This window comes from Dipteris shenzhenensis, chromosome 26, assembly GCF_047967505.1.
Source record: "Dipteris shenzhenensis isolate YYH24624 ecotype China chromosome 26, Dip_SZ_1.0, whole genome shotgun sequence".
Taxonomy (NCBI): Eukaryota; Viridiplantae; Streptophyta; class Polypodiopsida; order Gleicheniales; family Dipteridaceae; genus Dipteris; species Dipteris shenzhenensis.
Window position 1 is genome coordinate 39,103,529 of NC_141621.1, and position 21,454 is coordinate 39,124,982.

General features: G+C 45.3%; 1 protein-coding gene across 1 annotated transcript in view; it reads left to right on the forward strand.

The window, feature by feature from the left end:
- Window positions 1-21,454, forward strand: part of LOC147885046 (Protein kinase superfamily protein) — an 86,410-nt gene that overhangs the window by 26,369 nt on the left and 38,587 nt on the right. Inside the window, exons 2-10 of the mRNA XM_087397163.1 lie at window positions 12,822-13,213; window positions 13,433-13,576; window positions 13,878-14,003; window positions 14,748-14,835; window positions 15,067-15,160; window positions 15,299-15,392; window positions 15,575-15,629; window positions 15,862-15,953; window positions 16,053-16,223. Coding sequence (XP_087253289.1) covers window positions 12,822-13,213; window positions 13,433-13,576; window positions 13,878-14,003; window positions 14,748-14,835; window positions 15,067-15,160; window positions 15,299-15,392; window positions 15,575-15,629; window positions 15,862-15,953; window positions 16,053-16,223 — 1,256 coding nt within the window. The remainder of the gene's footprint in view (window positions 1-12,821; window positions 13,214-13,432; window positions 13,577-13,877; window positions 14,004-14,747; window positions 14,836-15,066; window positions 15,161-15,298; window positions 15,393-15,574; window positions 15,630-15,861; window positions 15,954-16,052; window positions 16,224-21,454) is intronic.

The window sequence follows — 21,454 nt, forward strand, 5'->3', positions numbered from 1 at the left end:
GAAGAAAAAGAGGAAAGAACAAGAAGATTTCTGATAAAGGCAAGGAGGCAGAGGTTACCCCACCTGTAGCTGCACCTCAGAGACCCGATAGGCAGCCGCCCCAGGGACATGGGAGAGCATCTTCTTCGACGGTAGCCCGCCCTCCACAGCCTCAGGTCCCCCTCTCTTCCTCTCCCTAGCCTCTCCCCAGCCAGCCCCAACCCATCCCCCAACTGCACCCCTTGTCTCCCGACCCGCAGCTTCAGCCCCCTCGTCCTCCTCAGTCTTCTCCCCCTCCTTCTCAGCCCCAGTTCCAGTTGCAGCCCCATCCCTCCCGCCCCCCCCCGCCTCTTTCAGTTCTCCCGCAGAGCTAGCTGCTCCGACGGTTCCTCAGCCGAGGGCAGTTCCCGCTCCCCCTCCTTCTTCTCCTCCGCCAGCCGCCCCTGAGGAGTCTGAGCTGCCTATTCCCCAGCCTCCTCCCCCTCCCCCTCCCCCTCCGCTGGCAGGACACCCGGAGTCTACACCACCACCGGAGCAGGCTTCTCCGTCCGCTAGCCCCTCAGTGGCAGACTCTGATGGGCCTCAGCTTCAGGAGAGAGAGCTCCCCCGCGACTTTTACAGATCTGGCCCCTGGGACTACTTGGATGTGGCCAAACCTCGGGACCTTCCCTGCTTGCCTCGACATCAGTATCTTCCTGCTCCGCAAAGGGGCAGATGGGAAGATAGCCGCCTTGGCCCCTAGGGATGGCCCTAGCTTTGCTTTCACGTTCCTCAGCGACGGCACCGAGACCTGGACAGACGACTCGGTCTGGGAGGCTCTCAGGGAGCACACGCATGCTCAGATTTGCTCCTGGATAGGCCCGTCCGGTGGGCAGCTTCTCGAGACTCAGTGGTCCGAGGGTGACGTGCGCCTGCGGTGGCGCTGCGCCGCCAAACGATTCAGGCTGATTGTGATCCTCAGGCCCCCCCTGTCTTGGCCCCTCCCCCAAGATGTCAGAGCCTGGATGCCTGAGAAACTCCGTGCCTTCTACGGGATGTCCACCTCAGAGATCTCGAGCTGGCTCGAGAAAGCCTTCGTTCATGGTACCAAAGGCCTCTCGCCTTTGCTGAAGGTGTTGAAGGACGGGCAGGACGACCCCGCCTCCCCCTCCAAACCTTCCCATAAGCACCAGCGCGTCTACTCTGAAATGTCAGCTTCTTCTTCGACCTCGACCGCGAGCAGACAGTTGTTCGCTGCCTCCCAGTCCTCACCATGAGCCTACACCTTGTATCCTGGAATGTGAACGGGTTTCACTCTTCTGGCACCCGTGGTCCCAGAAAGCTCATTTTGAGACAGGAACTTCAGCCAGCAGTGATAGGACGTTTGGATGTACTTCTGCTCCAGGAACACAAGCTTTCGGCGGCTCACTCCCGTAGATGCGGGAAGATCCTCCCTGGTCACTCTCACACTTATTGGGAGCCCTCGATCGGCGCACTGGGGAGGAGTGGTGGTGTCTGTACTTCCGTGGGAGAGCAGCTAGCCCAGGGAGTTTTCGGTCATGGCACGTTGATTCCAGGTCGTGCCCTCTGGGTAGGTCTGGAATTGGAGGGCTCAAGAGTTGGAATTCTCAACATTTATGCTCCCACAGATCTCCGTTGTAGAGCCACCTTCTGGAGGACACTTACAGGGATTCTCCCAGACATGGATTCCTGGATTGTTGGAGGTGACTTCAACAATTTGGAGACCTTGGAGGACCAGCAGGGCAGAGGACCGGAGTTTACAGGTATGTCTCAGGCAGAGCAGTCCGCTTGGGACTCTTTTATCTTTGCGACAGGAGGAAGGGACTGTTGGCGAGACCCGTCCTTCCGGCATTGGCACGGGAGCTTGGACTTCTCGTGGGGTTTCCGCAGGGAAGGAGGCAGACTCTTGGAGAGGCTGGATAGATTCTATGTTAGTGATTGGGCCATCAGCAGAGGCGGTCAGGCCGGTATAGTTCCAGGGACGACACTCTCCGACCATGCGCCGGTGCTCTTATCATTAGATTCGGCAGCTCAGGCCCTTCCCCCCCGCTCATGCCGGATTCCCGACTCCATTTTCTCGAGGGAGGACGTGCGCAGCAGTATTTGCGGTCTTTGGGATAGAGACTGGGGCGAGTGCGCGGATTTGGTTGATTCGGTGGCGCAGGCGTTGCAGGAGTCCAGCCAGATCTGCCAGCTCGCAGCCCTACAGGTTCGACAGGAGTGGTGGGGTAGAGAGAGAGCCCTTCGGAGAGACCTCGCCTCCATTCAGCGGCTCCAGCAGGCATCCCCGGGCTCGGAGGAGCTTCGGACCCAGGCCCTTCGAGCCAAAGCCCTTCTTGAGGAGACACTCCAGCGTCGCTCAGAGTTTTCCTATCATGCCTCTCTCTCCTTCTGGGCTCGGAAGGGTGACCGGATGTGCAGGGAGTTCTTCAGGACACATGGCCAGAGAGCTGCAGGTGATCAGCTTCGGAGTCTCAGGACAGCGGTGGGACACATCGTCACGGATCTGGGAGAGGTCTTGGGATTGGCCACCGACTTCTACAGGACCCTTTTCTAGCAGGAGCCGCTTGCTCCTCGCACTCGTCGTGCCCGTGAGGAGGTGTGGAGACACACTCCTTCCTTGGTCCAGCCTAGCATGCAGGCGACGCTGTTGGCACCGTTTACCACGGATGAGATGCTGGAGGCCTTGATGGCCATCGATGGACAGAAGTGCCCAGGTGAGGATGGGCTATCTCGGGCATTCTTCACCTCCTTCTGGGACCAGATCCATCAGCCCCTCTTAGCAGCTCTTCAGAGGATTTTTAGCAGCGGTTATATGCCAGAGAGCCTCTCCTCGGGACTGATTTGCCTCATCCCGAAGGGAGGAGATAGATAGGAGGTCTGTCAGTGGCGCCCGATCACTCTCCTTACCACTGCCTACAAAATCCTAGCCAAGATGATCAGCGCCAGAGTTCGGCCTCTACTTCCAGACCTCATTCACGACACTCAAACAGGCTTTGTCCAGGATCGCAGTATCCTGGATAATGTCTTCACCTTTCCAGAGGCGGCGGAGTGGGCTCAGCACAGCGGATCACACCTTGCCATCCTACTTCTCGACTTTGAGAAGGCCTACAATTGGGTGGACTCCTTTCTGGAGGGGACTCTGGAGCGGCTAGGTTTCCCAGCAGGTTGGATTCAGGGTATTTCAGCTTTGTACAGGACAGCCTCTAGCAGAGTCATCATTGGAGGCAGGATGGGTGAGCGTTTTAGCTTGGAGAGATCAGTGCGTCAGGGCTGCCCCCTTGCCCCTTACCTGTTTCTCTTCTTCGCCGAGGCTATGACTTATTACCTCCGGGCGAGGTCTACAGGGATCAGGGGTGTTCGCCTTCCCCTCCGGGAGGACTCGGAGTACGCGGATGACACAGCCCTGTATGTCCAGGACGATGAGTTGATGCTGGAGAGGGTGAGGATGGCCCTGGAGGTCTTCTGTTCGGCTGCTGGTGCGAAAATCAACTGGAACAAATCAGTTGGTTTCCTCACAGACCCCGGGGCGCGTTCTCAGTGGGGGAGGTTTTTGGGTTTCAGGTGGATCCCGCGGGGACAGACAGCTAGATACCTGGGTTTTCAGGTCGGCCTGGACATCACGCCAGCTCAGCAGTTTCTCCCGGTGCCAGATTCCATCCGACGAAAGCTGGCCTTCTGGAGCACTGCTAAGCTTTCCCTTGCAGGTCGTGCCTTGGTAGTCAACCAAGTCCTCCTTGCCACGGCTTGGTATGTGGCTTCCTGTTGGTGTTTCTCGAGATCCAGTGTGACACAGCTTAGGAGGCTGGTTCGGAACTTCCTTTGGTCCGGGGAGGATGGCCTCAGAGATACCAGAGCCAGGGTCGCTTGGCAGACAGTTATTCTTCCGCAGGCTGAGGGAGGCCTGGGAGTCATCGATCCAGAGCTGCAGAGTCAGGCCTTGTTAGGCAAGTTAGTCATCTGCGGTTTGACCCCGGGGGGGCAGACGTGGAAGATGCTACTTCAGCAGGGGGTCGGTTCTTGTGTCCCGCGACGAGGTGGAGAGTGGCTCCCGTCCCTCAGGTGGATCTTCACTTCCGCCCCGCTTACTCAGCCCCGCTCCCCACTCGTTCGTAGCCTCCTCATGGTTTGGAGGCGGCTCCGTCTCAGTCTCATTCAGTCTCCTTCCCGCTGTCAGGAGGAGATTGATCGCCAGCCGCTTATCTGGAATGATCAGGTCAGAGATGCCGAGGGCCTTCAGTTGGGGGAGAGATCACATATCAGGTGGGATGGTTGGATGAGGGGGCCAGCCCGGTCCCTTCGAGTTTGGAGAGACACGTACAGATATTTGGAGACGGCTGATCTCGCAGACGCAGCTGGAGGTGCTCGTGGAGCCCAGGCGAGACGCACGGAGATCGACGGCGCGATCCCAGCTGATTGGTTGGTTCCACCTGAGCCTCAGATCCTCATGCCTGGGTATGACCGTTGGCTGGGACAGTTCACCCCCCGTGGCATCCCACTGGTGGTCGCAGGACGTTTGGACGACTCCTCTATTTCTTTCTTCGCGGTTATGGGGGATGGACGACTCAGGAGAGAGGATGCACTCATCGACCCCCTACTCCCATGGCAGAGGGTTCGGATCGTAGGCCTTTTGGGGAAGGTCTGGCGTACCGATCCTAGCATTGAGCAAGATCAGCTGCAGCTTTGGCGACTCTAGCTCTGGGAGGGGCGGGCCTTGTCAGAGCTTGAGTGGGACCCAGGAGAGTGGAGCTGGCCAGAGGTTGTGACAGGACAGGGGCTGACCTCCTTCTTTGCCTACAACACGACTTTGGGCAGGCGAGTTCTTGGGAGGATGCAGAGCTGCCCCCCCACCCAGCAGCCCAGTTGGTATGCACAGGGTATTTTCAGGTTCTTGTTGCAGGCCTTCTGGAAGGCCTTGTGGGAGAGCTGGCGGCCGCGGAAGATCTCCTACTTCTTGTGGCTTCTCGCCCACAAAGGTCTTCCGGTGGGGAGCTGGTTGAGACAGATAGGCCAGGACAGACGCTGTCAGATCTGCCATGAGGTTGAGGAGTCACCAAAGCACTGCATGTGGAGCTGCACTCGCGCCCAGGAAGTGTGGAGGTGGACTTTCGGGATTCTCACTCGCGCAGCACCAGAGCTAGGCTTGATCACATGGGGCGCGTTCTGTTGGTGCAGCACCGCACCTGGTCTACATCACTTATTCGAGGCATGCCAGTAGGACCCCACTTTCCTTATCACGCAGGGTACATGGGGGGGGCTGCTCGAGGGTATCCCGCATCACCTAGCAGAGGCGGATACAGGAGTTCAGGAGAGGCAGCCAGTCTGGGAGATTATTAGCAGCATAGCAGGGTGGCACATTTGGACCTCGCGTTGCGCGCAGATCCTCGGTGGCACCTCCTTATCGACTGCCCAGATCATGACTGATATTTGGTGCGAGATTATTCATACCCTCAGAGGCCAGTGGGACCAGATTCAAGGAGATTCCCGGTCCGGTCAAGAGAAGCGGAGACGCTTCCTTCGGACTTGGAACACTCAGGGCCTCTTCTTCGAGCAGACTTCGCAGGGCCTTCGGTGGCGCTACTCACCACCCCGATGGCTGTTCATTCACACTCGCCTTATCCCGACGTGAGAGAGTGATTTATTGTGTTACCTTTTAGGGCTGTGTCCGATTTGTGAACGCAGCCCGTCAGCTACAAGCTGACCTTTGTATCTTGTTCTCGAAGTAATATAATTAGCACTGTTTTTTCAGCAAAAAAAAGACACTAAGGACTGAGTTGGGAATGAGTAGTGGGGATCATCCTGAAATGGATGATCAGACGGAGAGAGTCAATCAGATTTTAGAGGATATGCTGAGGGCATATGTGTCATTGAGGCAACATACGCGGGACAAGTGGTTGCCATTGTTAGAGTTTGCCTACAATGATAGAAAACATTCCTCTACGAAGTTTAGTCTGTTTGAATTGAATTATGGTTATAGACCAGCAAATCCAACTTCAGTTGGAATACCTCAAAGAGTGCCTAGTGCCGCGAACTTTGTGGTTCAAATGCGGGAGATGCTAGCACTTGCGAGAGCTAATATCCGCTAGGCTATGGATAGAGCCAAGGCGTATGCAGATGAAAACCGATCTATAAGATTAAAGTTTTTCTCAGAGTTTCTTCGCACTCGAAGTCGTTAACTTTAGGAGAGTGTGCTAAGTTATCACCTCGATACTGTGGGCCGTGGTTAATTCTAAAGAGAATAGGCAAGATAGCCTATAAATTAGAATTGCCACAGGGTTGCAAGGTACACCCAGTGTTTCATGTTTCTTGTTTAAAGAAATTTTTGCATACTGGTGACTCACTAATCGAAGGTGTGGTTTTGTTTCAGGAGATAGAGGATAATGCAAGATGCAAACCAACAAGAATCCTGGACCAAGGAACAATGCAAGTGCGAAATCGGAAGATACCCACGGTGTTGGTTGCATGGCATGGTCAACCTCTATCAGAAGCTACCTGGGAATCCGTATACCAGTTGCGGAGAGTGTTCCCAGATTTTATCATTGAGGACGCTGATGTCCGAAGAGGGAAAGAATGTTACGCTCTAGCCGAGGTAGCATGACCTCGGAAGAATCAGTCGACATTTCCCTTAAAGGATCTATGTTTGTAATATATCTGTTTGCTCTTCATGTAAATGATCGTGAGGGAATTAATGTCAAGGTCCTAGGTGAGGGCTGATAGCACCAGACTAGGTGGGTCTAAGGCTAAGGGCCTAATGCAAGCAATGTGCCTAGGGGCAATTGGAATTAAAGTATCCCAAGAGAGGGGTGAAAAGATGCATTAGGAAGGCCCTATGATGATGACATGTGGCATCTAGATCCAACTAGGGAGATGGGGCTTGTTGGAGTTAGTGAGAGAAGGAGAAGGAACTTTGGTGTGATTCGATTTTGATATCTCTGTGAGCTCTCACGCTTCAACAGGAATTGGCTGGGTGGAACTAAGTTGGTGCTATTCCCGTGATCTGCAGTAGTAGTTTAGGAAATGTATGTAATAATGACCCGCATGAACCTGATTGAGACTCTACCGGGAAAATCACTGGAAGTAGAGGTTCTGGTAGTCACCCGATCATAAGGTCCAGTTCAAAAGAAACCACAAGCAAAGAAAGAAGTAAAGGAGAAAGCGTTGAGATGGAAAGATCAAGAAGAGGTCCGGACAGCAGTATTGAAAGAGATTTAGAAGGCACAAGCCAAAGATGCAAGACCAATGTTTTGGCAAACGGTGGACCCGCAAGAACGAACCAATCTGGCAAATCCAAAAAGTAATCTGATAGATAGTCCAAGAAAAGTTTTGATGAACAGTCCGACAACAAATCCGACCACAAGTCCGACAAGCAGTCCGAATCTAGGGGATCAATCAGCAGTCCAGGAGCAGGGGGCAGGTAGCCAAAAGCAAGGCGAAGGGAACCTCTCGGCTGAATTGTTTCAAGCCTTGAAGCAAGCATCCATCAAGATTACATTGGATCAACTATTGAGTTTGGCTCCAGTATTTCTGAGAACTTTATTAAGCAATTGCAAGAAGAAAATAAGGAGAAAAAGAAATCAGAATTTCTGGGTGAGGAAGACTACCAGCCTTGTCTGCAAGAACTAACGATACTGCAAGTAGAACCTGATGACGTGGACTATAAGGTCCCGGCAATCAAAGTGCATTCTAATGGTCAAGAGATACCAAGAACATTGCTAGATGGGCGCTCGGGTGTGAACATCCTCCGGCACAATATGTATGAAAAGATGGGTTTGGCGGAGTTGGATGAAGCACCTTTTCAGGTCACATTGGCTTACCAAAGATGAGTTCAACCACTAGGAATTGTTCGAAACTAGCAGATTGTCATTCAAGCCTATGACGAGCAGATGAAGAAAACAACAAGAATAAAGAAAGTCGAGTTGGAAGAACTGAATTTCAACACAACAGAAAAGCTACAGACAGTAAAATTTAGTGTACATGTGGAAGGAACTTTAAAAACTGAATTGATGCAACTGTTGATGGAATTTAATGACATTTTTGCTTGGGAATACACGGACATGAAGGGCATCGATCCGAGTCTATGTGTTCACCGCATAAATATGAAAAAGGATGCAATTCCAGTAGTGCTACAGAGGTATCGAATGAATCCTAACTATCAAAGTTGGTAAAGGAAGAATTAGGTGAGTTTATTAGAGTTGGTTTTATATACCCTTGTCATAGTCTTTAAGAAAAATGGCAAATTGCGGATCTGTGTAGAGTATAGAAAATTGAATGCAGCTACTATCACCAACCCCTCCCCTTTACCTTTCTGTGACACCACGTTGAATGCAGTAGCAAGCCACAAAGTGTACAGCTTTCTAGATGGATTCAATGGGTATAATCAAATCCAAAAGGCTAAGGAAGATAAAGAAAAAATGGCATTTTGTGGCTGAATGGGGGGTGTTTCAAGCAATGTAATGAATTTCAAACTGAAAACGGTCCACCCACATTTCAGGGATGGATGCAGAAGATTTTTGCACCATATCTTACAACCTTCATGAGAGTGATTTTGGATGACTTCAGTGTATTTGGCAAAAAGATGAACACATTGAACAACTTCGGCTTTGTTTTGGAAAATGCAGAGAGTCTCGGCTAAGCCTGAATCCGATGAAATGCGCATTTGTAGTCCGACATGGTGTCTTACTTGGACATATCATTTTGGCAGAAGGAATGGCAAGAAAGGTTATTGCAATCCAAGAGGCTAAAGAACCTAGAAATGCCAAAGAGATTATGTGGTTTATTGGGCAAGTGAAATGGCACAATAGATTTCTCAGGTATCTCTCCTATTTGTGTCAATTATTGACAAGATTAGTTAAGAAAAATAAACAATTTGTTTGGAGAGAGGAACATCAAAAAGTATTCCAGCTATTGAACAAAATGCTGGTGGTAGCACCTATCCTTATTCCACTGGATTGGAGCCAAGACTTTCATGTTTTTTTGGATGCATCGGATATTGCCATTGGTGCAGTCCTAATGCAAACTTTGCAGAAGGGATGGTTCTAGCCGATTTACTATGCCAGCCGTATCTTATCATCAGCCGAACAAAATTATTCGGTCAAATTATTCGGTCAACGAAAGGGAAGGCTTGTGCATGGTATATGCTTTGCAAAAATTCAAACATTATCTTTTGGGCAATATAGTGGTCTTTCATATTGACCACCAGGTATCATTGTATCTGGTCAATAAGCCACAACCATCAGGAAGGATAGCAAGATGGATCCTCCTCTTACAGGAATATAACTACAGAATAGTGCACACATTGGGGAGACAGCATCTCATTGCCGATTATCTCAGTAGATTGGAGTCAAGGGAACATCCAGGACAAGGAATTCTGGATGACCTACCTAATGTATCTTTGCTCCAAGTGGAAGCCATTGGTGGAACAGATTGATATGACAGAATGGTGCAGTTCTTGACAAATGGAGTGTTTCCTAAAAGTTTCGCAAGGGATCAAAGGCATAGACTGGCTCTCAAAAGCAGACCATTTATGATCATTTCAGGAGAATTGTATAAAAGAGGAATAGATCAAATACTCTAACGCTGTGTTCCAGAACATGAGCAGCACTTCATTTGCAAGAAGCTCATCAGGGGACATGGAGTGGCCAATTTTCAGGAGATATGACAGCAAAAAGGATCTTTCAAGCTGGATTGTGGTGGCTGACAGTAATCAAAGACTCACATGGATTCGCAAAGAAATGTTGGTACTGCCAAAGAGATGGACAATCATCGGATGCCGATAGATTGTTGCTCAACCCAATCCTACCACTTGAACCATTTCAAAAATGGGGTTTAGATTTTGTGGGGCCATTCAAACCAGCTGCAAAACAAACAGGGAACAAATACATTTTGGTAGCTACGGATTATTGCACTAAGTGGGTCGAGGCACAAGCTCTGCAAGATAATTCATCTAACTGCACAACAAAGTTTTTGTACCGTAACATTGTAACGCAGTTCGGATGTCCGATAGCGCTAGTGTTGGATCAAGGATGACATTTTCTAAATCGAACCAGTTAAAAAAATACAAAATCACATACGATTGTTCACAAAATAGCATCAACTTACTACCCACAAGCAGCAAGACAAGTAGAAAGTTCTAATAAAATCATGAAGCAGATTCTGAAATTGATAGTTTCAAAAAATAGAACGGCTTTGGACACACAACTAGATTCAGCATTGTGGGCATTCCGAACAGCATTCAAGGTAAGCATGGGAATGACACCCTTCAAGTTAGTTTATGGGGTCCATGGAGGCGATAGTGCCCATGGAATTCATGACCGACAATCTACGGGTTTCAACAGCAAAACTAAGGAGTGGAGTTCTGACGACAATAGTTGAATCAATTGGATGAAGACCGACTAGGAAGTCAACATACAACACAAGTCATCCAAGAGTGTAGAAAAGCTTGGGTTGATAGAAACATCAAATTCAAATTATATAAGGAAGGAGACTGGGTACTCATGTTTAACACAAAATTGGAGAAGTTCCCAGGAAAATTGAAATTGAGATATGATGGACCATTTAAAATTGTGAAGTACTTAGGCCAAGGAACATTCCGACTAGCTGATATGCATGGTAATATATCATTGTTGAAAGCTGTCAATGATTTTCACTGAAGCCATTTGTCAAACTGAGGAAAAAGTACGATTTGACTTCAAACCATTTGGTTGGATTTCGGACTTTCAACGATCCAACGGTCGGGTACATTGGGCCTTTAAAAAGAGGAGTCATGCAAGGGAGCGACAACCATGACACTTTACACGTGCAGGTGTTGCAGCACATGCAGAAATCGGCACTTCAGTTCCTTCACAAGAGTCATTCTACCTTTCCAATCATCCTTCACTTGCTTCGACCTGCCAAAAATCAGCCATCGGAATTTCATCGATTTGTCAGCATGCAGACCACCCTCAAAAGTGTCATGGAAGAGCATGCAGAAGGAGAAGGTGCTGCCAGCAGTTCGTCGATCCTCCAAGTCATGGCATCTTCCCGCAATCCTTCAGGATGAAAGCAGAAGGTTCAGTTTGCATCATGCTGGTCCCTCCGGAGTCAAGTAAGCGCCAACGTTGAAGAGAAGGCCGTAGAATCGCCTCGTCCGGCAAAGAAAAGGAGCCTGGAATCCCACTTGTGATTTTTAAGATTTTAAGCATGATTTGGACACTACAGTCTACCGGTCCGTGGAAAATTGCATGGCTGCACAAGATGGGGTTACACGAATATTATCATTTGCTATGGTGGCAATGGGCCATGAACATGGAAGTACAAAGGCAATTCGACCACCTCCAAGATACAAAAGGTATGCTTACACCAGAGATGCCAGTCACGGTTGAGTTAGTTGCGCAGGTGTTTAAGTTACTATTAATTCCAAACGTGCCCACAAAACCTCCAAGTAGATACCCGATGAAGTCATGGTATAGGGATTCGGTGAGTAGGTGCACTCCAAAGGATACTTTTATGTGAAGAATGCACTCAAAGGCCAAAGAAGAGATCAATGTAAGTGGTTCCTGGAGAGAGTTTTACTCCTCACTAAATATGATTACATTTTAAAGGATAATTATTCTCTGATGCATTTTGCCGAACTGGTCAGCATTCATGCACGAGAGAATCATGGGGGAGATAACCAGAAAGGATAAGCGGTGGAGTACGACACACAACAAACTCCGGTCTATTCTCTATGTTATTTTCATTCAGATTCCAGATGGACCACGTCCCCGCCAATGTTTACCATTCTCGGATGAATAAAACAAGAGAGAAGACAGATGCATCATGGAGGAGTACCCCCGACAAGAAACAATTAGACTATGGAAGGAAGCCGGGTATGCTCTAGCAGATATCAAAGCAATCGTGGAAACAAAGAAAGACTTACAAGAGGTTGCACACCAGTAGGGTAAACCAGATTCTATCAAGAAGCCCAAATTAAAAATTCGGTATTAAACCACAAACTGTAGACCCTGCAACAAAGATGAACAGGCAGCAGAACAAGAAGTGGAAGAGAGAATGCCAGAACAAGCAGGACAATTGAGAGGACAAGGTACCTGGAACTCATGAGGGAGTACCACCAGTGGGGGATATGCCCATAGACCCACTGAAACTAGAAAGCCCTATATAGCAGCCACCAATGGTACAAGAGCATGTAGATAACCGAGAACAGAGCCCAGAAATGGCAGAATAAGATCAAATTACATTTATGGATGTTGATGAGGCAATTCTTCTGTTATAGAGATTGAGTTCATCCTTTCTGAAGGTTGGAAATCCAAAGTTTTGAGGTGGGCTCAGGTCCAAGCATTTAGTCCAAATTCCTATCCACCGGGTGTGCCAGGTGTTAAGGGGTCAACTAATCAACCCGATATCGGAATAGTTACATGTCTTTGACAAGTAGAAGTTATAACCGCAGATACAACTACCAAGTCGGATTTAGAGAGAGCGTGTGAGAAGAAGAGGGCATGAGAATTTAGACCCTGGTTTGTCTATTTGCGTACTCAATGACAGGTTCTGGTAGTTTTAACGCACTTCTTGAAATTTTTGGTGTTGTGTGGGAAGGAGATATGCTCATGTGAATGATGTGCTTGGTAGAAGAAAAAAAGAGATTTGCTTGAAACATTATGGCAAGACTCCTTGCAATCTGTTTTCATCCCTATTTGGTGCCCGTATGTGAAGACACTTGTTTTGATTAAGTATCCTCCTTGTGCAGAGGGTTCTTAATGCTTTTTCCAATTCCCTTTTAAATGTATGTTCTCCACTCAAAAGCTATCTTATGTACTTCATGATTTAGGTGTGTCCTCATTTTAAATTGACGTATTGAATTTGAGCAGAGAATTCCACAGAAAATGGAAGTGCTAATATGACAAAGATGACAAATGGCTTCAGTTCAAATGGAGCTGTCAATAAATCTTTCAAGGATGTACCCAGTAGTTCAGCCTCAAATAATAGAATGTCTCTGGCTGCCAGAAACGGGAATCAGGTCAATGGAGCAAGAGTGGATGTATTCCCTAAATTGCAACGCTCAAATCAGTTAGAAGCTACTTTGTGGGAAGACAATATTAAAGTCTTGCCTTCAGATGAGGCTTTCAGCTGGTCCAAAGAAAATTACAGCAATGTGCAGAGGACAATTGATGTATGGAGTTTTGTTTTATCGTTGAGAGCTCGTGTATATATTGATGGTGCAAAATGGACCTTCATTGGTGGAATGTCGGAAGAAAAGCAGGTGGGGGTTTCATTTTCAAAGTTTTTTCCCCTGGTGGACTTGTTGCTATAAAAAGCTACTAGGCTCGTTCCTGGTTAAATTATTTAGGTATTCTAGTCATGTACTAGTACGTGTGATTTGATTTTTTGAAACTAACAGATTGTACTCTAAATAAATTTTATAAACATTGATGATCCAGCCATCTATACTTTTTATTACTTAGGTGTTGTTCTTTGGCAGAAAGCTAGAAGGCGCAAAACCGCCTCTTGGGTGAGGGAGAGAATTTTACAGCTAGGCCCTACGTTTATCAAGCTAGGGCAATTGTCATCAACACGCTCAGATCTTTTCCCAGCAGAATTTGTTGAGGAGCTTGCCAAGCTACAGGTATCATTGCACGTTGCAGCGACTTGGTTCTGAATTCTGAATCCTGATTGCTTGTTGTTGAGAATTGGCACACGCCTTACTGAACAGGGCTGATCTTGAAGTGCCATCAAGTGACTTAAATATACCTCAGTTAGGTCTTTTTTGTTTGCAAAGCTTCAAAAAAATGATACAGCTAGAAGGAGAGTTTTAAGTATAGACTAGCAAGTGCTTAGATGAAAAGATTCTAAAAGGATATAAATATAGTTTCTGTTACAAGGAGTTAAGGATATAACGACTTAACTACATACAATAATCTTTGTAGGATCGTGTCCCAGCTTTTTCCTCTAAGAAAGCGGTTGTGCTGATTGAAAAAGAGCTGGGGCAACCTGTGGACATGCTTTTTACAGAATTTGAACAACAACCTGTTGCTGCAGCTAGCCTTGGTCAGGTGGGCCCTTTCTTTCAGATGAGATGAAGTTCAGATGGTTTTCTACGTAATACTGCCTGCTTGCTTGTATTTCGCTTTCGCAATAGGCAAACCTTCTCTTTTCTTGTTGGTACCTGATGGTTCTATCAATCTTGTTGGTATAACCAGGTCTTATTTAATATGGTGTATTAACATATTCTTGTTGTTCTTGTCCCCTTGGATCAAAGTATCTGTATTTGTTCTCCATTGACACATGTAGACTGCTGAAGTGTGCTGCTTTTCTTTGATTTTGATGATTGCTCTTGAAACGTGTATCAGATGTCTTCATTCCCATGCCATTGGAGACCCCTTATGAAGAGTCCTTGTCATATCTTGCTCTTTCCCTGTTGGTCTTCTCTCTATCTAAGAAGCCAATCCATGTGATACGTTGATCTTACTATCCTTACTATGGCTCCTACAACCGTGGTAAAAGGCCGTCTAAAATCTAGTCAGTCAGGGATGTAACACCATGCAACAGCAATTTGAATTCCTATGATATGGTACCAAGAGTGTTATGTGAGTGCTTATAAAGATGCATGGGGTACTAGGTCTTCCATGGACATCTTAGGAGGAAGTTTGGAATAAGACTTGTTTGAACTGTTTCCATTCTTGGTGGACTTCCATGTTATGCTCGGTTCATGTTCTGCACAGGCAGTACTCTTGCTTTGCTGGGTGATCTTGATGTGATTTTTGAAATGTTTATTTTTGTCATGGACTGGTGTGCAGGTTCATAGAGCATTGCTACCCAACGGAGAAAAGGTGGTTGTAAAAATACAGAGGCCTGGTTTGAAAGAACTCTTTGACATAGATTTGAGTAAGCTACTTTTTGACATAGATTTGAGTAAGCTATGCTTTTGTAGATTCCACACATTGTGTTGCGTTGGGTTCCGATAGATTTTTTCTTTCCTGATGGATATTAAATCACGTTAAGTTGGATATCTATGGAATTACATTGTAGCTCTGGTTTGGCCTTCTAGATTGTTTAAAAGTGAGAAGAGAGTTGTCAGAGAGCTCACATGAATTCCAATGATTTCATATCTTCCAGGCAATTTGAAGAGAATTGCTGGATATTTTCAAAATAGTGAGACACTAGGAGGACCCACAAGAGATTGGCTTGGCATCTATGAAGAGTGTGCAACGTAAGATGTTCAACAGGTTTACATGCTGATAGCTTTTGCTTTTACACATGGAAGCGAGTCTTAATATAAATATCTACTTTAACATTGATTTATGGTGCTATTGTTTCATTGAAGGAGTTGTGGCTTTGTCATTTGCAGCATTTTATATCAAGAAATTGATTACATCAATGAAGGTCGCAATGCGGATAGATTTAGAAGAGATTTTCGAAATATTAAGTGGGTCCGTGTTCCAGTAAGTTGAAGCCAAGACCCAATCCTGTTTTCTATATAGCCTCATGGCGAATCTAGGTTGTAAAGTTTGGGGCCAACGGTTTGCTTGAGCAATATGGTATTTTGAATATTGCCTAATGTTGATCAGGAATTATCAGAATATTCTTTAAAGTCATTAACAGCATATGCTCTGATTGTGGGCAGCAAATATTCTGGGACTATACATCTACTAAAGTTCTAACACTCGAGTATGTTCCAGGTATTCCATTATATCTCAATCGTTTTAAGTTTTTCACGAAGGGTGGAAAAACAATGCATCAGACCTACTTTAAGGATTCTTTAAGGGGTCTCAAAACCTGGTGTTCTGTCTTCTGAAATTAAGCTTTATGATGTTCCCTGTTAAAGGTTTCTATTAGAACTAGATTTATGGATATTTGCTGCTGATTTTGTGAGGTAAACCTTTTCTTTGTGTGCTGCTACCTTGCATCCAGGCATTAAGATAAATGATGTGGCCATATTGGATAATGGAGGCTTTGATCGCTCAGCTATAGCCAGTAAAGCCATCGAGGCATATCTAATTCAGGTTGTGACTCATCATGGGCATATTTCAAAGTTCCTATTTAGCCTCTTTGATTGTTGTTGTCTCATGTGGTTTGATTAAGTGTTTTGATACCTTGTGCAGATATTAAAAACTGGCTTCTTCCATGCAGACCCACATCCTGGGAACCTAGCAGTTGATGTTGATGGCTCACTCATTTATTATGATTTTGGTATGATGGGAGACATAAAGGCGTTCACACGAGAAAAGTTGCTTGAGATGTTTTATGCAGTGTATGAGAAAGATGCAAAGAAGGTAAAGTAACATATTTTATAATGCAAAAGGTCTTTGTTGAAGCAAATTTTGTTTCGAGTTGGGAATGGAGCAATGAGCATATCTTCAAATTCTTAACAGTCTTCAAAGATTTCTAGACTTGATTTTATTCAGGCTCAGAAGTGGACGAAAGCCCTGAGGATTAACCTCTGTATTGAGTGCTGCAAATGGAGGTCATTTTCCTTCCAAAACTCTGTAGTGGTTTCCTTAATCTGCTCTCAGAAAGTATCTCAAAGAACTGGGGTGCTCTTTTAGCTGCTCAGATAGACAGCTCCAAGCCCCCATGGCTGGACTGGGCCACTATCCCACTGTGCCTAACCAATGTCCTTCTTGGCCCCCAGCATGAATCCTCTGAATCTTAAAACCTTAGGGTGCCAAGCATTGTCTATTGCCCAATGTCCTCTCTAGACTTTGGGCTGGCCTTCGACAAGACATCTGGATAAATGGTTTTGCACCCTCATCATGCTCCACATCATGAGGAGACCTTCTTGGTGAGGCGGACTCCTATAAAGATCTACCTATCGCTGCCGCTACCCTCCCATCTTTGGTGTCTTTTGGAGTAGACCTTGTTTTAGAAGGAGCTCCTGGACATGTTTGGGTTGAAAATATTGATTCTTAGGCATTTCCTAACGAAACTGTCTTACTCTAACTATTTCTAACTTGAATTCTATGTATTTCAGAGTTTGATGGTGCCACTATCGTGATTCTACAGCACTCAGCCCTGGTATTTTGCTGAGAACGGGCTCTAGTCAGAGGGATTTTGGGCCTATCTACACCCGGTTATCTCTGGGGGATACCATTGCTTACATTCTACAGTTTTCTATATTTTTTTGTTATGTTGGGTTCTCATCCTTCATTTTCTTTTAGTGGGGAGATCGTTGTATGCATTGGACTATAAATTCATGTTCCAGGACTTCTAGGTTTCCTTGCGTTGTGTCCGAGGATCTGCATTGCTATTGTAATTTGTAATTAAAGCGGGGCATGGCATTATTGTAATAAGAAATATAACAGAATCAGCCAATGTAGTGTGTGTACCTCATTCGCAACCTATCGGGTGTTGGAGTCTTCTCCTTTCCTTTCCTCTACTCTATCCTTTGTGTGGAATTTGAATGATATGTGTGTGATTGTTAATTTCTAAGTAATGGCAATCTAAAATTCAAAATTTATTAAGTACTTTAACTGGAAATGTGCTTCCGCATAAGGACCACCTTGACAGAGGATATGTCTATATTCCTCATGTGAGTGTCCACCCCGGGTTGGTCTGCTGAGTCGTGCAATCTGGCTCTCTGATATGTTTGGTCCCCATCCCCTGCTGTCCGTCGCTTGGATTACCAGAGAAAAAATTCGTGATTGTGCTCTACTAGGCTCTATCAGTCCCTCTAGTGCTCTCCTCTATGCTTGTATGAGCTGATCTTATGCCTTGGGGATTTAGAAAGGAAAGTGGCCACATGCTGTGATCAAGGTGTGCCTAGAACTCCCTGTGGGGGCCAAAATTGCTGCTAAATAGACAGTGATGTCCTCCATGGTTCCCATCGGAATGCAAAGTGCTTTTTTGTCTCTGTTCATCTCCCACATATATTGAGGATCTCAAATAGGCAGCTCCATGTTTCTTCTCACAGACCCTGAACTTTATGTGACCCCTAGTCCGGTGGTATGGTAAACCCTTCACTTCGTGATAGGTGAGTGGACCATGGAGCCTTAAGGCTATATGGGAATGGTGTTAGTCTGTCCACATGTAGTCCCAAGCTTGCAAACCATTTGTGTGTTTGGGCATACCAGCTTCACTGATCCCCCTTTGCCTCCAGTTGATACATGAGGTTAAGGCCAGCCATAGCAGTCTGCACCATCCAGATGTCGTGCTATCAAAAGTCTCTGACTCTATGAAGTTAAGTGACGACCTAAAAGATTGCATCAAGCTATAGCAGAGTAATCCGGAACTCTACTAGTAGATTATGATGTGGGACCGATGACACACTCTACAAGGAGAGAGCAACCACTTGGCAATAGAAAAACGATACAAGCACTAAATTAGGGTTTCATTTCCATACAAGGTGAGGTATTTGAAGTCTTGGTGCAGGAACTCAAAGAGTCACTCACAATAGGTAGACAATTCATGTGCGAATTGAAATTGTGTGTTTTGCATGGGTTTAAATTGAATGTAAAATGAATGAGAAAGTTGGCTTTTGGCTGGCTGGTTGTCATAATAGAACAGTGAACAGCCTCAGAGTTTCCGAGCAAGTCAAAGAGCAATTTCTAGAAACTAAAAATGAAATTTGAACTTTAGAACAACGAAAATCTGAATTTGTATGATTGGATATATAATAGTCTTACAAAGGTATATTCACTAAATCAAGATATCCTGAAGATGTTTTAAGAATAAGCTCATGAAAAAAAGAATATTTCAAATTTAGCTAGATAAATACATGTACTTGTGGGAGGGTCAAAGTCTTGCGTTGCTTGAATATGCCTCATGAAAATAAAATGGAACGTGGATGATGAACACATGCAGCTAAATGCGAATTTGCAGCCAAATTTAAAGTATGTAACTTCAAAAAAGAGGTGAAAAATTACTATCTTTTTTGGGCATCATCATATCCAGCAAATGATGCATATGTTTAGCAATTGTGGATTCATATATTGAAGAACAGAATGATTGGCACGAGCATGTGCAAATTTAGACCAGGGGAAGGTACCTCGGAGCAGTGTGACAAAGGTCGCAAATGATGCATTATCCCATAATTAAAGAAAATGCAGAAATCAAAGAAGGGTATCTTTTCATTTCATACTGGAGGAGACAATGTTATGGAGTCATCTGTAAGCATTTGTCTTCTACTATATTATGATTATGAAATACCCATTCATGCCGTTTTTCTTGCCTCGATATCTTTATGAGATTGTTAATAACATTCAGGTGAGAATAATGGAGTCCAGTGGACTGGCATGATCCATTAATGTTCTTCATGTTATGCATACTTCCACTGGTACAAAATCAGCATCAAGAGGGATTGTTGGATCATAATCATAGTCTTCAAGTTTGTTTAGAAAAGCATGCAGTCCCCGTGTAGAGATCACATATAATCTGCCATTGGCCTTCTTTGGTTAGAATCCTGGTTTTCATGGAGGTTATGCCTGTTTAGCCTGCTGTCTTCTGGGTCTTCCTTCATATTCAAGTCCCTCTTGATGAGTATCTCTCTATGTGAGATTTTTTCATTGGAAACATTTCAATTTACGTGCTTCATTAAGTAGGATTGCTGGGCAATATTGAAATTATGTCTAGAAATGCATGTAGAGTTGGAGCTGTTAGAGTGGGAATTTTGTGATTTCATAGCCAGAAAGGATACACCCCTGCCCTCCCCACCACACACACACAGGCACACACGTATGGACACACACCATCACCACCACCTCCGGTCCTGCCCTTCCTCCTCTCCTCTCCTTCCCTGTTTCCTTATTTTTTTCCTGTCTTCCACGTGTGAAGTGAACCACCACAATAAGCACACTGATTTTCCAAAACGTGTATCAATTTAATAATTAAATTACATCCCTCTTGTGAGATGCACAACTGTCTAAAGTAATTTTTGACAATCTTTAGAAACCCAGATGGCAGCTTATGCTTGGATACTGATAAGAACGTAAGTGTAGCTTTTCTTACTAAGTTATTTTCTCTCATTTAGTTTTAATTTTGTTTAAAGTTTCTTACAAAATCCTTTTTTCCCTTTTTCCTTTTCCACTCACTTTTTTTTTGGGTGAAATCCATATTTGTTTATATTACAAGAAGCAGTTCTCAAAGAGAGAACTTGCCATTACAAAAACATCAGTAGATTTCAATATAAGACAAGTAGATAGTGGAATCTATTTGATGAGCACTGAGGCAATCATAAAAGGATTGCCTTAATGGCATCCAGAAATAGGAAGTCTTGGAAAAAGTGGAGTCTCCAAAGACAATATGATTTATGTCCTTCCATAGAGCCGAGAGGCCCCAATATCGAACCATGCGAAAAAAAGATGAAAGTCCGGCCTCAGTGGATAGATGCCAAATATTCATACACTTCTTTTCTTTTTGTGAGAAGAAATATTTTATTGCTATGAAATAATTACATTCGTAGTTACTTTCAAAGTGGTGTAATTACTACTCAACTGAAAATCTCAATATAAGCTAGATATACATCATGATCAATCAAACGAGTCTGAAAGCAATCATAGAATGATTGCCGCAGAGATTGTTTGAAAAAAACAAAAGATGGAAAAGTAGGATCACCAAAGACTCTATGATTTATGTCTATCCATGGAGTCCACAGTGCCCAGTAGCGCACCCAAACTAAAAATAAATCAAAACCCTGTCTAGCTGGATGAAAATCAAATAACCAGAAGAACCTGCCAAAAGTAACAGTAGGAACTCTCGCTCGAAGCCGCTGTCGGATGAGAGCGAGGAAATCACAAGTGTGTGGACAGTGCCAGAAGATGTGAAGCACAGATTTGGCAGAATGTAGACATCTATGGCAAACAGCCAGAGCAATATGTCTATGTGCGAGTAACTGCCCAGATGGAGAAATGCCAAGTAGGACTCGCCAAAGGAAAAGCTGTTGCCGAAGAGGGACTTTATAATGCCAAAGGAGACGCAGCCGCTTTCTCCACCACTTTAGTGGGCGATCCATATGCCAAACAGAATTTGCTCTGTCAGAAATCCAAGGCGGAAGTAATAACACTTTATATAGAGAAGGCACTGTGATATGTGAGAGCTTCAAAGGACGGGCTGAAGAGGAAGAAGAATGTATGATAGCAGACATAAAGGAAACGAGATCTGCCTTAGTGAACATGATGAGAGGCAGATAGAATTGTATGTATGCTATCAAAATGGATTGCGTTATTCGCAAACGAACATGGAATGGCCAAGTTACAAGCTTCCAATATTCAAGTTTTGCCCTTAACTTTGTAAGCATCCAATCAGTTTGTTGAGAACGAGTAAGCCCCCAACCTAGAGGATAGCCAAGATGTCGAATCAGTTGAGAAGTTGGAACAATTTCCCTAGGCCACAAAAGACTATGCCAGTCTTTAGCATGCAACGGCAATAATTTTGATTTTTGAAAATTGACATGAAGACCAGTAGCCAAACCATATGTAGAAAGAGCCTGCATAATCATGGAGGGATCGCTCCGAGTATTTTTCAGGGTAAAGAAAGAATCATCAGCATATGCTTGGGTGATCATGCTATG